Raw genomic sequence first — 18,140 nt, 5'->3', positions numbered from 1 at the left:
GTTAAAAGTTTTCTCATTTAGTTCGTATTTGATAGCATTACGGATTTTATTAAAAATTTGGATACATTTATACTGTGGTCCATTCTTATACATTGCTAAGTTAGGTCTAGGTAGTAGCAGCTTATTTCTATATTGACTTCTAGTTTTACACGTATCGACTTTTAATGGAAATAATTCTGTGTGTTGTCTGACAATATGAGCTGATTATATGAGTAAATATGAAATGCTCACCTCATGAGTACAGGTGTGGCTCGGTCGGCCGGGCGGTGCGAGCCGGGCAGGCGGTGCGGCAGCGCGGGCGACTGCACGCGGTCGTCCGTAGCCTCGGTTGCGCCCACAGGCATCATCTGCGCGGCCGGCACGCCGGGCACGCCGGGCACGCCGTCCGGCCGGCGGCCGAACGCGTCGCCCTCGCCCGTGGCGGCCGCCATCTCCGCTTCCTGGCGGACCTCGCGCAGCGGCAGGACGTGCTTGTCCGCCCCCGCGGGCGCCTTGTCCGCTTGGATCTCCATGCTGGAGGCTGCGGTAGCCGTGGCGGCGGATTCGATGGCCAGCTTTTCCGATATCATCTTCTTCGGTGGCTTCATGATGGGGATGGGCGCGGGATGAGGGTTCGGCTTGACCGTGGCCGGGTTTATGACGAGCGAGCCACTAGCCGCTGGAGTGTTGATGACGGGTGGGTTGCTTGGAGCTTTGCTAGCGGTCGATGACCCCTGGACAATGGGAGCGTTGTTGACGACCGGAAGGTGGTTCGGGACTGACGCGCTGGCGACGACAGGGTGACATGCGCCGGGCGAAATCGAGGTGGCCGGTGGGTTGTGAACCGGCAAGATAGCAGGTTTAGAGACCTCAGTCTCCACTTCAGGCTTTGTTGTAGCCGAAGTTTCGGCCAGTTTCGGTATTTTGGGATCTTTCACGTTGTCTTCTTTCTTGGTCACCTTTTCATCACTGCTATCCATAGACGCATCAGAGAAAGAAAGACTTCTATCTCGAGATCGTTTCGTACCTCGAGGAGATTTTCTGGTTTCAGCTGTGGTTGTTTTATCCTGCTGATTCGTTTTGGCACCCGTTTGCCTTGTGGCTCTCTTTTTGTTAGGCTCTTTGGCAGCTTTTGTCGATGTAGTTCCACCCTTTATGACGTCGTCTATCACGTCGTCGACTGTACTGCGTTGAACGTCTTTCTCCTGTAACCGTCTAGATTTCCGTGTATTCGGAGATGGTGAAACAAAGTCTTCCTGTTTTTCATCTTTATTAGCGGTCTTTTCGGTATTTTTCAACGCGTCTTTTTGTCCAATACTAAGAGTTGACGTAGCTATTGCATTTGAATGCCCCAAAGGACTTTTGATTGTTAATATTAGTCTTGGACGAGCTTCGGCTTTATTAGGCGATGTTGCAGATTCATCTCCAGAGTCCTCATGAAAGTCATATACATCTCCGGGCATATTATTAGATATAGTGTTGAGTGCATTTTTGATTTTCTTGTCGACCTTCGTTCTACCTCTACCTCCTCGCTTGGCTGCCGCTCCTCCCCGAGCCGGCTTAGAGATCTGCCGAGTCTGCACTCTGTCCAAGTTCTTTTCGTATCGTTTGCCCCTGATATTACGGCCGCCTCTTTTACTGGGAGTAGTTTTTTCTGTATTTATTAAGCCATCTGTCATATCTGTCACTATTTCAGTATCCATAGGTTTAACGGTTTCTAGAATCGGCAGAAGCATAGATTCAATTGAAGAATTGGAAGTATTTGGACCAGTTTTTGATTGCATGTCTGTCTCAGATTTAACTTCATCTTTCTTTTCTTCAAATAGTTCGTTGCACAAAGAATCAACTTTCTTGATAACCGATTCAATATTCACGTCTTTGGCACTCCATGAATCATTCTCATCAATACTTTTTATCTGGTTATCGATAGGTTCTTGCAAAAGGAGGGATGAAAGTTTATTTACTTCTGGTATTTTATTAGTATTAGTAAATGTAGATAAATTATCCGATGCTCTAAAGATGTCATTTATTGGATTGACTTTTTTGGTCATCTCACTTGTGTCTTCACATGGTTCTTTCTTTATTTCATTTAAACTCTTATCGTTGGGCGATTCCTGGATACCAATTTTTGTCTGTTCTTTGTCAATAATATCATTGAAGAGCTTTGTCTCTTTTTGGGAGGTCACAGAACCCTCAGAAGCAGTTGATTCAGGAGTAAGGACGTCAGGTCTTTGCATGTCCTTGATACAATCAATACTGTCACGTCTCTCGCGAGTTTGAGTGAATAAAGTAACAGTTTTCCCTACATTGATTTCTAACTTGTTTTCTGGGTCATTGGTTACTTTAATCTCATTAGTAGTGTCTTTTAATAACTCTTCAAAATCAGTTTCGCATTTAGCGTTGAGTTCTATAGGCGTGCTTGGTGGTTTAGCTGATATTATATCTTTTTGTTTCTCCTGCACATCGCTTGTGGTCGTTACAAGTTTGCGGTTTATTTCTTTATCGTTTAATTTTTCTGCTTTGTCACGAGTCAAATGATTTTGCATTATCATTGAGGAATTAACATCGGTACTCATATCGCTTTTTATGTTTATTCGGGGAATACTAGGAGCATTACTTGTTTTTAGTAACAATGGCGTCATCACGACATTAGTAAGGGTGCTAGTTGTAATACCGGTATTGGCAGATTCTAATTTTGTAAGCACAGTCGGTGGTCGAATAGTGGCCATTGATAATACTGAAGCAGGTGGTTTGTTTGCGTCTATTTGAATAACATTTGTAATGGGTGCTGACGTTGACACTCTGGGCGTGTTAATCGTGTGAATTACATTTGAGCCGAGCCCTCTACTTACAGTGGTTTCTTGAATTGTACACATAACTGACTTTGACGGATTCTGAATTATAGACGCTGATGTATAATTTATTCCACTGACATGTAAAATCGGAGTTGTTCCAAATGACACATGATTATGTTGATCGGCTTTCTGCGTTGAATTTTCTCGCTTTTCAGACATATGATTCACATTGCTGATAATTCCTTTATTGTTAGAAATATTTAAAGGGGAATTCATAGTTGCACCATGCATATTTTGCATCGATATAAGACGATTCTGGGCCATTACTGTAGGATTAGTGCTCGGTGGTAAACTTGTAGGAGATAAAATAATTTTCGTATTGCTATGATCGGGTCCAGTTCTTTGATCGCCTTTTCCATCTTCTGCAATAATTTTATGTTGATGAAGCAACGTAGATGTGTTAACTCCAATTGCTTTGTTATGGCCAATAATGTTGTTTACATTTATTTGTTTGGAAATTGGTGCTAACACTGGCGTGACAGGTAATCGATTGAAATGTATTGGGGCTCCTTGAGCTTGTACTAACACAGAGTTAGGTCGGTTAGGCGAGACCATTGTGCGAGCACCATGTTGTATGTGCACTCCCTGAATGGGACTTAAAGGTGGTTGTTGCATTCGTACTACAGTGACTTGACCTGGAGATCTTTGCTGTATTGTATTAGGAGATGCCATTCCAACATTTAAGTTCTGGGGAGAAGTACTCAAAATTGTCATATTTGCGAGTCGTGGCGATGTCATGCCATCTCGGCCTTGTGGACTCGCCTTCGGACTTTGCAGACGAGGATCATTTGATAGTCGAGGTGATATGACTATCCCTTGCGGCTTTTGATATAATATGTGAGGTTCTGGTATTTTTATTGTAGGTGGTTGCATATTTGTCTGAGGACGAATCACATGATTAATTACTTGATATGGAGCACTCATTCTGTTAGTAGAAATGATTGGTCTGGTGTTGTTGATTTGTAAATTCTGGCTATGTGGAGCTTTTATTTGCACTATGTTAGCTGTTATATGGCGAGGTTTGTTTTCATTAACATCTCTTCCCACGATTTTATTTGGCTGTATATTTAAAAGATGTGGTTCAATCAGCTTATTATTTGCCAGTGTCCAAGATGTTATCACAGGAGTGGCCGTAGACGTCATTTGATGGGTAGGTTCTTTTTTTACTTGTGGAAATTTATTATCTGCTTCGCTAGCTTTGGCCTTAGTTTCGTTTGCTTCCGAAACAGGCATAGTCTGCATTGGTTTAGAAATTATGACATTAGAAGTCGCGGAAGTAACACCAGTAGAAACTGTTGCCTGAGCGGTTTTGGCATTTAGGGATTGATTAGTTGCAATTATATTCACTGGTAACCTCTCGATAGCGTCTTGTGCAGTTTCCTCGGCTTCCTCCGTGTCAGTGTCGATTAAAAGGTCGTTAAGATCATTGTCAGAAACAGGTGTGCCAGGTTTCTCCATTTCGCTGGCATTTAAGTTTTGGACAGCTTGTCTCATTTCTTCTGCATCTTCTTCGGGTATATTTTCACTTTCCATATTAGAACTTTCAATTTCAATTTGATGTGTAGAGTTATTTTCGTTTTCTTCATAAGTAAATGAATTTTCTTTTTCTCCAAAGCTCTCCCCTAATAGTGCTGCAACAGCATCGGCAGTTTCTTCTTGAGAAATAATAGCCCTGGGCTTCTCCGTAACTTTCTCTTCAACTGGACAAGCAAGCGCATCCGTCTTGTCGTTGTTCTTATCAGGTTCTTTTTCTAAATTGGAAATACTTCGCACAGCATCTTCACTGACGTTGGTTTCTATGGGTGTTAAGGAAGGGCTTACGTTATCGGATTTATTTGTATTTTTAACGGGTTCCGGATCTTCAGGTAAAGGTATTTCGCCAATATCTTGAACCATTGGTTCAATAGACGCTGGCATTGGAATTTTATCAATTTCTATGGTGGGGAAATCATTAGACATTAGTTTTATTTCGTCGCAAGTAGAGCTACTGCTTTTTGTATCAGCATTATCATCTGGTTGAATTACAATTACTGGACTGTCTGACAACCTCGGCAAACTATGTGTTTCAGACAGAATACAGTCATCAGATTTGTTGGTAGCTGATGTTGATTCTGGGTCGCTTGGCATAGGAATCTCAGATAACGTTTTCGGTGATAATGTTATGGTTGAATTAACGCACATAATTTGATCTGACTTGTCAATTTTGTTATGATTGTGAAACAAATGATGTTCTTTTCTAATTTGACGTTCTTCTTTGCTTCTCTTCTTTTTCTTTTTCTTTTCTCTACAATCTCGTTTCATATTATCAGTACCTTCACTAATGCCCGTTTCCATTACTAAGTCTTCATCCATGTAGTTTACGTCATTTCGTTCATTCTTAGATACGCTTTCCAAGGGCGACGCTGCTCGGATGCAAGTATCTTCATCATTCACTGCATCTGCAAACAGCCTCGCTTCAATAGCTTTACTGACAGCATCCACATCCAAACTGTTCTCATCATCTTTCGAAAAATATCGTTTTTCCTTTCGTTTTTTGTCTCGCTTGCGTTTCAGTTCATCCTTTTCTCTTTGTCTTGTCTCATCAGATGTTAGCTTGTTCATATTGTCATTGGACACGGACATGGTGGTGTCATAGTCATGTAGTAAAGAGTTCTGTTTATGTATATTTCCTTGAGACTCTTTATCCGATTCATCAGACAATGGACCAAAAATATCTTCCATTTTGCCTTCTTTCTTAGTATTATTGGATGTACCATCCGAGATTATATCGGAGAAGTTATTGAGCGAAGTTTTATTCTTTTTAGATTTATTTTTGTCGTCGCGACTTTCATCACCTTCAATGCTGTCGCGAATTTTGTCTTTCCTTTTCTCCTTTTTATTGCTATGACGTCGAACTTTATCCGAATATCTGTGTTTAGAACTACCGTCATTATTTTCATCTTTTGTTTCATCGTCGGAAAAAGAGAATTTGTGCTTCTTTTGACGTTTTTTATGTTTTTTTCGGACTTCTCCAGAATGCCTGTGCAATGCCATCGACTCGCTTTCCGAAGAGAGATCATTACAATTGGGAGCAAAAAACGGTTTATACTCGTTTTCAGTCCCTAAACTAGATTTCAATTTGCTGTCGTCACTATCACTCTTGCCAAATAGTTGAACTAATGAGGTTTTCTTTATTTTATCATAGTTCGATTCGACTACAGTTACACTATCGTCTTTCCGACTATTAAGTAACTCTGAGTCAGATAGGCGCTCTTTTTTAACTTCGTTGTGGAAATTTGGACTTTTACTAACACTTCTCCTCTTAGACATTTCGTCATCTGATGTATCTGACATAATACGTGATCTCGAGTTTTTACGGGACAGTTTGTTTTGTGTGTCTTCTTCAGTACTAGGGATATTTAAAAATTCACTAACTTGTTTACGATCATAATCAAAAGATCGTGATTTCTCGCGCTTCTTACATTGAAAAGCGACCTGTTCTTCTTCAGAGGAACTTTCCATAGAAAGTTTTTGTCTTCTCCTACCACCATCGTGTTCAGAGTCACTGTCTTCATCCCAACTTGATCTCTTCTTCTCCTCTCGTTTAGCGCGACTTTGCTTTAATTGGCTAAACTTGGCTTTGATCTTTTCTTGTCGCTTTTCTTCTTCTTGTTTTTGCATATTTTTGCACGAGCGTGCTTTGACTTTATCGTACATCGATATGTAGGTCGGTCCTTCGTCAACAATGTCAAAAATTGAATGTTTCTTGGGTTCATCAGAATCCGAAGTATCTGTGCTCTGTGTTAGTTTACGATTTTTCCGCTTTTGATTATCAGTTTTGTCGTCTCTGCTTTTACGATCAGTAGACATTCGTTTTTCACGAGCAGCTTCCTTTTTCTTTTCGTCATATTTTTGCTTTTTGTCATCTTTGTTTTTATCCCCAAGTTGTAATCCATCTTGTTGTTTCATCTTTTCGAGTTCCTGTATTTGTTGTAATTGTTGTATGCGTTTTTTTTCTTTCATTTCTTTTCGAAGAGCTTTTTGTTTCTCATCTTCTTCACTTGATCTAAGTTCTAATGTAGCAAGAAAATCCAGGTCATTGTGTAAACCTTCAGGTTGAGTATCGGAGTTGTTATTGAGTGTTTCTTCACTATCTCGCTTCGGACTCTTTCGTTGTGGTTTTGGTTTCTCTTGTGGTTTTTGATCTCTTATATCACTGTTGTCTTTCCATTCTTCATCAGGCGGTTTTACTTGAGTTTTCTTGTCATCTTTTGTTTTACTTTCAATAATCTTGGCAAAATAGCCTTTGTTAAATTTAGTCGTTTTATGTCGATCCGTACTTCGAGATGAATCCTTAGAGTCCCTTCGTTCGGGACCTTTATTCTCGTTTTTACTTTTTTTATTATCTTCGTTAAGAAAATCAAATGTATCTTGTGATGACATCCGGCGTTTATGTCCAAGTTGAGAGGGTAAACTAGAACAGGAATTCAGACGCTCCTTTCGTTTTGCATCAAAACCAGGTGAATCGAGAGAATAATGTCGCTGCTTTTCAGTTATTTCTGGCTTGCTCTTAAACGTGGTTTCCATGGAATTTTCAGTTTTTACCGATTGCTCTAAAATAGTAATTTTTTCTTCCTTTATATCAGTAGCTTTTAGTTTAACAGTTGGATTAAGCTTTAAAGGATCAATAAACTTTAGTGTCATCTCTTTGTCAGACTTATGTTTTGATGTCAAATCATTATGAAGTTTTGATTTGGTTTTTGTTTCATCTTTATTATCATTGCTATCAGACTCTTTGAGTTTCGTTGACTCTTGTGAAGCTCTTGACGTTGACGAGTCAGTTGAATCCTTGCGACATAAATCTCGGGAAGACTCATCCCTGGACGACTTTCGCGTTTTAGTGTCAGTTTCTTTTTTAATGTCTCGTTTTAAATCACCGTCTTTCTTGGGTCTATCGTATTTACTCTTGTCGTCTTTTTTTGATTTAGCAAAAACATCTATCTCCACGCACTCTTTTTTCCTTTCCCTTTCATGTTTATCTTTTTTATGATGGTCATGCCGAGAGGATTTTTCTTCATGATGCTTTAATTTATCCGATTCTTTATCATTTTTATCTCTGGCAATTTTTTCTCCGTCTTTCTCTACTTTCACTTTATCAGCATGTTGTTTATCGATGCAACTGTCATCTTTTGTTTTTTTATCCTTATCATGTTTCTCCAATCCTCTCTCATTTCTATTATTTTTTATTTTATCTCGGACGTGTTCGTGTTTTTCTTTTTCTGACCGATCTTTATGACGTGTTTTGTCACGTTCAGTTTTTACGCGATCTTCAATAGTTTTTTCAATATCCGCAACTTTAGTTACTTCAGAAAAAAACGAATTAACGCCGTATTTTTCCTTTTCAAAGCTTTTGTCAAATTCAATATTTTCTTTTTCAAATTTTTTGTTATTTTGCATAGCTTCAAAGATGATGTTTTGATTATATCTTTCTTTTCCATTCTTTTCAGTTGCTTTGATCAGTTCTTGACTTAGATCTGAGAAGTCCTTTGAGGATTTCATAGAATGATTTAAATTGTTTAAATGGTTACTTTGTGGAACTTCAACTTCTAAAACTTCTATTTTAATATGATTAGATACAGGCGTTTCCTTTTTAACTTCACTCTCTGTCTTAAGTGGGAAAAGTATATCAGCAACTTTACTTTCGTTTTCTAAACTTGTTCGAATTTCTTTTTCTATCGTTGATTCCGTCTTTATTTTAAATTCCAATTTCTCTGTGATTATATCAACTAGCTTTGGTTTCTTGTCAGATAGCTCATCTAATGAAACAGTATTTTTATCTGATGCGTTTGATGAATTAGAAACCTCGCCAAGATTGGAACTATCAGATCGTTTGGCCTTGATATCATCAACATGGTCGAGTTTCCTATTGATCAACGGTTTGTCCCCGCTCATTTCTGAGTTTTCAGTTATTTGTGTATCAGATATTACACTCTTCTCCGTTTTACTTTCATAGTCGTGTACTATTTTTTCTAAGCCTTTTTTGACATCTTGATCTAGATCAATGGATAGTTTTCTTTCTATTTCCCTCGTAGAGAAGAGGAAATCTCGTTTTCTTCGGTCAACGTCTTTCCAGGATTCTCCATCGAGATCGGTTCGGTCCGGGTCCGCCTTCGGTGAAGGTTTCTTATCGTTTGGATCGGATTGAGGCTTATCTGTCGAGGGTGTCCTGAGTCGGATCCTCGACTCGAGCTTGTAATCACTCTCGTTGAACTTTCCTAACCTTTCCGGCTGATAGGTCCTCTCGGGCCTGTTCAGCCGGGGGTCCGCGGGGCGGTCGGACGTGTCCAAGTCGGGCTCGGGCGCCGCCGTCGGCCCGGGGGTGGGCGGAGTGGTGGGCGCCGGCGGCGGGTGCACCGGAAACGGATAGCGTAGCGCGCGCGGCACCACCGGCGGCGCTCGCGCTCGCGGGCTGGAGGCGGGGCTGGGCGCGCGCACTGCGCCCTCGAGCCTCTCGGAGTCCTCGTCGAACACGGAGCGCTTGGCCAGCAGCGAGCGCACCACGTCCGACGGTTTCACTTCGTTAATGTCGACGTCGAGCAGGCGGTGTCGCAGCCGGGAGCGGTCGGGCGCGTCGGCTCCCGCGCGGGAGCCGCTCCACTTCTCGTACTTCTCGTCGAGGCTGCGGATGCGCTCCTCGAGCGAGGGCTCCAACGGCGCCTCGCCGCCGCTGGAGGAGGAGGCGGAGGGAGGGCGCGGCGGCGAGGCGGGCTGGGGCGCGGGTAAGGGCGAGGGCCGCGGCGCGGGCGCGGCGGAGCGCAGCAGCTGCGCGGCGAACTTGGGAAGCGGCAGGGACATGGGCAGCGGCGGGCGCTCGCGCGGCGGCCGGCGCGGCTCGGCGGGCGCGGCGTCGAGCTCGTCGCGCAGCGGCGTACCGGCGCGGGAGCCGCGCGACGAGGAGCCATCGTGCCGCCGCCGGTGGCGCCGCCGCGTCAAGTGTCGCTCGGTGCCCGGGAGCCCGACCCCGCTGCGTGACCCCGATCTTGACCGCCGTGTCGTTCCGCTTGCGCTTCGATGCCGTTCCTAAAATTGAGAGGCGAGTGATATGGTTGTCGACGGTATTAAATGATCACTTCAGACAAATAAACCATACAAAATAAGATCGCCTCGGGGGGACGATTGAAATGTTGAACAATTTACCTTAGAATGTTTTCGATCCTCTGGGCTCGAGTCCCGGCGGTGTTTCCGCGCTCGATGCGGCGAGACGACTACCGACTGTAGTCTGTCTTCGTAAGGTGCATCTTCCGTCTGAGGACTGGAACCGACTTCATCATATACCCTGCAACGACACAAGAGATATGTCAGACGATATATAACATGAAGATCGATTAGTCATTGTCGTACAAGAAAACTGACAGTCTTCCGGTGAATGCAGATTCGCGTAAACAACACAGGCTAAGCAACATGAGCAGAAGGCAGTCACTGCGTGTAACAAAATTAATACTGTTCGGAATGGGGTGCAAACTATTCTTTAATTGGCGTCGCCTAGATTAGAAAGGGACAAGAAGATATGAGTTGATATATAGTAGTCAACATGAATAGCTAACCTGTATCGTCGATCCGTCGCGTACTCCGACGAATCATAGTGCTCCAGCGTGGAGTAGCGCGGCGTCCGCGACGAGCCGCGCCCGTAACTCGATGCCCGCGACCGCGAGCCGCAGCTCTCGTATCTATGGTAAACGTGGGTCATTAACATGCATACTGGAAATAAAATAGTCACGAGCCTTTAACCTCGTAAGTCCCCGTGTACTTGTACAAGTACAAATTAAATTCGAGTTTTGAACTCATATAGAAACAGGGACCGGCCCGCTATCCCTTATCGGGGTTTTATAAGGGTATTGCATAAGGCTTAACTCACCATACCCTTTGCCAGACGAAACCCTTTGTTTTGGTTTTAAAAACCCTTATATAAAGCTACCACATTTGAGTAATCGGTAGCCCAAATACCCTTACAAAACCCTTATCATCCGCTCACCAACACCTTGCATATTGCTTATAAGGGTTAGCCTTATAAAGGGCTTCCCTTTTAGCATATAAGCGTGCTAATTTAAGTCGTCTACCTTGTTCATAAAGCACACATTACTTCAAATCCGAGCGATCGTCGGCGGCGGCGGCAGCGTTCTTTGACTAGGCACGTATTTTCTTTCCTTTTCATACACTACCGTAGTACTATACTAATCCTGTCTCTTTCACGCAAAGGGAAACCTTTATAAAAAGCGCTTAAAGATAAGGGTAACCCTTATTAAGAGTTAGCCTTATTTTTGGTTAGCTTTTCGGTAAGGGTTAGTCAAAGGTAAGGGTATGAATGGGCTTGCAGTTCAAAAGGGAAAGTCTTTCAATGTGTTAGCCGTGTTTAAGTGTCGCCCATTGAAAGGGTTTTATCGCGGAAAGGGTTGTCCGGTCCCTGTATAGAAATAAAAGAGTTCCAAATTCAAAAGCGCGAATATTGACATGGGACTTACGAGGTTAACATACACTTTTTTTTTATGTGATAGCAAACGAGCAGACGAGCCGCCTGATGGGAAGCCCACCTTCCACACAGATTATGGAATGCATTGACAGATAGTCATAGTTACGTATCAGCGTAGTTTAAATTTATTATAAAGGTTATTCCCAGCCGTTCAGTTAGTGGTTCGTTCTCTTTAAGTTTTACTAGGAACTTTATCAATAGTCACTTGACATTAGTCCAAGAAATAAAGAATTTGTGGTCTAGTGGTAATCCATGGGTCCACGTAGTCATCCACGTTAGTTATTGTTTCTTAGGGTCGTGTTAAGATGCAAACGCAGACAGCGCGCGTCACATAGAAGGTCGGATGTCGGATGCGAGAACTCTGTGACATATTAGACGCCGCCAGCATATTTGAGTTAAAAGCGCGTTTCCGTTGCGCCCGGTTACTACAGACTGTATAAATTCTGGATATTGACTTTTTTTTTAATAGCCTATATTGTGTCCCACTGCTGGGCAAAGCAATAATTTTCGCCCAAAACAATATACCAAGTTATTCAGAAGATATAATTGGAGTTTAATAAAATAGTTTTTACGACAACCGTGATTTTTTTGTTTGAACATTGAATTTATTCCAAATTTTACTCCGCAAACCTACGTTATATGTCAAGTTTAAACGTTAAGGTACGTTCTTTGTGGTGATATAAGTTCCATGGTGGTAGGTAGTAGAAACCAACCGTAGCGGATCGTGACGTGTCGACGTGTATCGCGTGGTTACATCGCCACTCAGTCTCTCTGTGCCAGACAGCGCCGCTGAACCGCCATGTTTCTCTAACTGCTCGTAAAACGCATCCTGATAAGGAAAATACAAAATTAAAATGAAATTAGCATTAACAAGTAGATTGTATACTGACAAAAATGTATGTTCATACATCGGCCAGATAAGAAACAGGTACGTATAACATGTGTAGTCTAAGATAAAAATCGTGCCACCTAAAATATTACATACAACATATGTGTTAGGATGTTCCTTATTTGTCGAAGTTATGTTTCCTACGGGGCGCCAATGTATACATTTCTGAAAAAAAATTACATTGGTTTTTTAGTGGTAGATTTTACATTAAGCGGGTGCCGCGTAGAAAAATATAACTTCGACGAAATAAGGACCACCCTAATATGTATTGCGGTGCAACGTCAACTTTTAACCACCAAGAGTTACCACATAATGTGCGAAGCCGTACAGCGCTATCTGCGATCTGTTCTGTACGTAAGTCTGACCTGGCACTCTCGGGACGCGTAGTCGACGCAAAGACGCGGGTGATCAGGCTCGGCAGCGGAGGCCTGCGCGGCGACGCGGCGCAGCTCGCGCACGGCGGCGCCGGCGGCCGCGGCCTGCTCGAAGTGCACCAGCGCCGCGCCCGCCGCACGGTCCACGCACACCGACGTCGCCGCGCCGCACCGCGACACCGCGCCTAGCACCTGGGGGGGAGTAACGCCCGGTCACAGCACACGGCATCGTAACGTAAGAGACGCGTAAGCGTATCGTAAAAACGTTACGAGTACGAGGCGCGTAGAGTTCTGCACGCGTAATCGTCGCGTAGGCGTAGTTGTATAAGTGAAATCTCATTAGTTGAAATCATGGCGTCATCGTCACTGGCGTCAGATGTCTTCGGCGGATGTATCGACGATCTTACTTTTACATTTTATCACCCATGTTAATTACTTACGAAGAAACTGTATGCATAAAAAGTTCTTTACGCTTTAATTGTTTTTTACGCCAGCATTACGCTACGACTGTCGTAATTACGACAGAAATCTCATACGCTACGCTACGATTAAGTTTCGTGCGCGGAGTTGTTTGAACTTGTACGTGCTCGTAGCGCTCTTGTTATAAGCGCGTATTACGCCACGTTTACGCCTGCGCCTCGTGTGCTGAGGGCCTAAGCGTAAGAGAAGCGTAAGCGTATCGTAATTCGCGCGTTATTCTCACTAGTTACCACCAAGTTGTTACCAGTGAAAAGATTTTAAAGTGATTTATAGGTAATTAAACAGTTCGTTTTAGTATTTTTTATCATTTTCAAGGCAGTTTACTGAAATGAAACATTTATTTAAAAAAAATACCAGCGTCATACAGTTTGACTGGTCTGATATTGATATTTATACTTTATTTTTTTATTCTTTTTATTATTTATTAAGAAACAAACAGACTTATGAGTTTATAAGGTAAAATTTTTCTAGTAATAGGCCTATAGTTTCCTATAGCGGTCTAACGTGGAAGGCACATATAGATAAAATAAAATCAAAATTGTCTAGCATCATGGGTTCAATAAGAAACATAGTCAAATTCATTCCCCCTACTGTTAAATTTAATAAATATAACTCACTAGTCAAATCGCACCTTAATTACCTGATTGAGATATAGGGCAGTGCCGCGAAAACAAATCTTCATTCTCTCCAAATTGCCCAAAACAAAATAATAAAACTATTGTTGAATTACGACTACTTAACCCCGACTAATACAGTTTATTTCAAATCTAAACTAATGAGCCTGAAACAACTATACACTTATAATACTATATTACTAATTAAAAAAATCCTTAATAAAACTATGCACTGTCAAACTGCTTTCAAAACAAATGAGGAGAGCGGCAAGAGAAACCTGCGTAGCGCAAATAAGTTATCCCTACCATTTATACGAACAAAAAATTTTGGCACAAAAAACGTAACATATTAGGGAGCGCGCATGTACAATGATTTACCATCAAATATTAAGAATGCACCGACTTTCAACATTTTCAAAAACAAACTTAAAACATATATTTTAGATAATATTTCAGCCATCTAAATCTGGCCCTGACAAACGGCAACACGTTATCGCCTTAAGCCGGTAACAAAGGAATCTATGCCTACCCGCCACATGTTTTAGAATCGCACACTTGGGAATATAAAAACACCACAAGAAGTTATTATCTGTTAATTAGCTTATGTCAGTTTTTATTGTTTTGCTCATTTTGTTATCTGTCTCATGTTTACTGTCCCTCTAAAAAACATAATATGTATTTTGCATTGCTGTTAACGCTCAGTAGCCAACATAATTTTTGCATGTATTGACCTATCTCATTAAGTGAAATGTAATATTTCTTTTGAGACAAATAAAAATATCTTTAACCCGATATGTAAACGAATATTATTAAAAACTTATTACTAAGTACAAATGACATGCATATTGTACATATAGTCCGACAAGAAATTGTAGAAAATTATTAAGAAGAAGATGGCAACAATTTAGTACGGTTTTTTTTTTTTTTTTTTTGTATATATTTTTTTAGTTCGATTTTATTTAATTTCTACTATTTCATGCCGCACCACATGTATGACGAAATCTTAACTGTAGAATCGGGTATTTTTATCTCAAAGAAGAATAAGCTAATTAAGCTATATAGGAGCAAATACCTAGGGAATCCATGCACACTAAAGGAGGCAACTAGCAACCTGAAGACTTTGCTAGGCTTCATGGAGGAGCTGGGGTGGTTAGAGTAGCGCTACCTCGTTTCACGCAAAATAGGCACATTGGATGTCGAGTTGCGGAAAATGCCCAGCAAAACTAACTAACTAATAAGCTAATTTCTTAAACAATCTCAATGAGCTGCTAAATATGTCCATGTTTTGGCACTTTTCATTGTACAACCTACATGTGCGTTTAATGTATGAGTGCTGCGCATGTTTAGTTCTGCTGCTTTTGATGCTAAACAACATTCTATTGCGACAACTACGTTCTGTACGGGTACGCGTAAATGTATATTTTGCAAAAGTTCAGGGGCATCTACTAAATTATTGAAAATTTTGAATAAGTAAATTATATCGGTACAGGAGCGTCTTAAGGAAAGAGATTCAAGATTGTATTTGGCTAAGGAGGTGGCGTAACTTTTGTAATTTCTACCTGTTCGGAATTCAATACTTATACTTATTTATTTATTTATTTAAGAAACAAACAGTCTTTTATAGTTATACATAACACTGGAAATTTTCTTAAAGCTAGACTTACAGTTTCCTTAATGAAAATATTTTAACATCATAATATTGTCTTCGGTTACCGCGATAGTTACTCATGAAATAAAACTATGAAAACGGATTATATCGCGTATATTGAATTTATAATACATCCCGACGTTTCGAACTCTTTACAGCGTTCGAAACGTCGGGATGTATTATAAATTCAATATACGCGATATAATCCGTTTTCATAGTTTTATTTCATTTTTAACATCATGTTTAATAAAATTTCTACAGAGTAAAACAGAGCTATTTGTGCAAACAAGAACAAAAACAATAACAACAATAATGAAAAAAAAAATGCAAGAGTATCAGGGTGTTAACAATTAAATTGTATATAAACTGAATACTAAGAAGGTTTTGTTATTCTTATTACTTACTTATTGTTGAAGCCGTATATTTTAACCTTTGATTTTCTCTAGTACTTCACAGTTTGACTTAATTCACCGATAGATGGCGTTAGTAGTAGCGATTTTGGAAATTTAATATGGTTATTTTTGTTAGCAATTAACACTAAAATATTTGTAAAATTATTTTGAATAACGGTTATGTATTATTTTGCATCTAAAGTCATAATTTTGCAATTTGTTGTTAAATAAAATTAATTACCAAATAAGTCAAAAGATGGCACTTTGTTCCCAACGTGTATTTTCTACAACGCGGTGTTAAGATTTTTCTGGGTTTCATATAGGGTCCGAGGAACAATTAGGTCGTCAGTTCAAAATCAAATCAAGCAGTGAGTGTTATTATATACAGTGTAGTAGTGTAAATAGTAGTAAATAAAGTGGTGGTTTTATACAGTGTGGTGCTCATTTTTGGACCTTGTTCATGGTCCTTCGAGCCGGATAGGTGGCTATTCGGTTCTAGGATTCGACGGCAGAGGGCGCCGTCCGGCACGGTACGGGTGCAGCCGAGTGCACTGCCGACGTCAACCACGGCCTGACGTCGTCGGCAGCGGCGACATCGCGTGACGTCACGGCAGCGGCGAGTACAGTGTGACGTCAGTAGTGGTCAAGTGTGAGTGCCGGTGGTGAATTGTGAGTACTTTATTATTCATTACTGAGTGAGGACTTAGAAAATTTCACGTGTAACTGGACTTAGGAGAATTCAATTGGATAATCTGGGACTTTGAAAAAATTCAATCCGATTGAGTTGGGACTTAGAAAATTCAGATCAGTAGCCAGGACTTAGAAATTCTAAGTAAAGTGATTCTAAGTTAGAATATTTTATCACGGGGAACCTATGCCCGATTTAAGTTAGCTGTCAAACACTTAGAAATAAATCACGATGGAGAAACTTCTGAACGTACAGGATGATTTGCAGTCTAGAATTGGTCGCGGTTTTGAAAACTTCAAAAAATCTCCCAAAGAATGTCGTAATTCTGTTGATTATCTCAACACTAGATTGGAATTGTTAGAGGAATTATGGACTCAATTTGCACGCACGCATACGCATATTATTCAGAACAACGAGTCAGAAGCCTTGACCCAAAGCGCATATGTTGTAAACAATGTGTATGATGATACTGAAGAAGCATATGTAACTTATAAATGCCTTGTTAAATCTATGCTTAGCAGTCTCAAGCCAGCTTCTACATCTGAGACGTCAAGCATGAATGTCACCGAGCCCAGTAAGTCAACCAACAAGGCTGAGGAACGCTTCAAACTGCCCAAGATGTCAATACCAACCTTCTCTGGTCAGTATATTGAATGGGTGAGTTTCCGTGACATGTTTGTTTCATTGATCCATAGCAACAAAGATCTAGATGATGTCCAGAAGATGCATTATTTAAAAGGGCAGTTAACTGGCGAAGCTGAACAATTGTTGAGACACATTCCAATCACCAAAGATAACTACGGTACCAGTTGGGAGCAACTTGAGAAGCGATATAACAATAAGAAATATTTGTCAAATTGCATCCTGAAACGATTGTTGAGTCAGCGTAATTTGGCTACTGAATCTGCAAGTGCCCTCAAGGAGTTGTTAGATACAACCAACGAGTGTCTACATGCGCTGAAGAACTTAGGCATAGATGTTAAGAATTGGGACGTTATTATTGTGCATCTAATGTGTTTAAAGCTAGATGCTGAGTCGCGAAAGCAATGGGAAATCAAGTCAACTGAATACAACAGTGAGCTACCAACTTACGAACAATTTGAAACATTTTTGGAGACACGGTTTCGCGCATTGGAGTTCATTGAACCGAAGCTTTCTCGACCCAGCACTAACACTTACAAGAGTTCCAATAATTCTGTAAAGGTCCATCATGTGTCAGTTGTAACAACCCCATCTTGTGCATTCTGTTCTGAAGCCCATAAAATAAGTAATTGTAAAGAGTTTGCTAAACTTGATACTGATGCTCGTCGTGGTTTTGTCCAGTCACATAGCCTTTGTTTTAACTGTCTAGGACCTCATCACTCAGTCTATGCATGCCGTCAATCGTCTAGATGCCGAATTTGCCAAAGAAAACATCATTCCTTATTGCATTCCAAAAATAGCACACCAACAACTGAGTCTCAGGAGTCTCAAGAAACAAATCACTCAGTTGTATCAAATGTGGTTGCACCTGCAACTGCATCTCACTCGTCATCTGATGATGAGTCCACCACTACCAACATTAAAAACCACTTTTCGACAGCTCATAGGTTGGTTTTATTACCAACAGCATTGGTCAATGCCATGTCGAAATCTGGTCAACTCATAACACTCAGGTGCTTTATCGACCAAGGATCAGAAGAGTCGTTTATTAAAGAGTCTGCGGTTCATTTGCT

At 41.0% G+C, this 18,140-nt stretch overlaps 2 protein-coding genes across 7 annotated transcripts in view; one reads left to right on the top strand and one right to left on the bottom strand.

Moving 5' to 3' along the window:
- The window catches only part of LOC134746681 (transcription initiation factor TFIID subunit 11), a 198,677-nt gene that overhangs the window by 73 nt on the left and 180,464 nt on the right, over positions 1-18,140 (top strand). The gene's annotated exons all lie outside the window — the stretch shown is intronic.
- Positions 1-18,140, bottom strand: part of LOC134746624 (protein split ends) — a 179,252-nt gene that overhangs the window by 25,049 nt on the left and 136,063 nt on the right. For 5 of the 6 annotated variants that reach the window (XM_063681052.1, XM_063681053.1, XM_063681056.1 and 2 more), the window contains exons 7-11: positions 12,595-12,795; positions 12,054-12,169; positions 10,418-10,540; positions 10,011-10,149; positions 232-9,893 (exon numbers count right to left, since the gene is read on the bottom strand). In XM_063681052.1, the coding sequence (XP_063537122.1) occupies positions 232-9,893; positions 10,011-10,149; positions 10,418-10,540; positions 12,054-12,169; positions 12,595-12,795 (10,241 nt within the window). The remainder of the gene's footprint in view (positions 1-231; positions 9,894-10,010; positions 10,150-10,417; positions 10,541-12,053; positions 12,170-12,594; positions 12,796-18,140) is intronic. The other variant, XM_063681057.1, reaches the window with a different exon arrangement.

Source organism: Cydia strobilella, chromosome 13 (genome assembly GCF_947568885.1).
Source record: "Cydia strobilella chromosome 13, ilCydStro3.1, whole genome shotgun sequence".
NCBI lineage: Eukaryota > Metazoa > Arthropoda > Insecta > Lepidoptera > Tortricidae > Cydia > Cydia strobilella.
The sequence above is the reverse complement of the archived record's forward strand: the minus strand, read 5'-3'. Positions and strand labels throughout refer to the sequence as shown.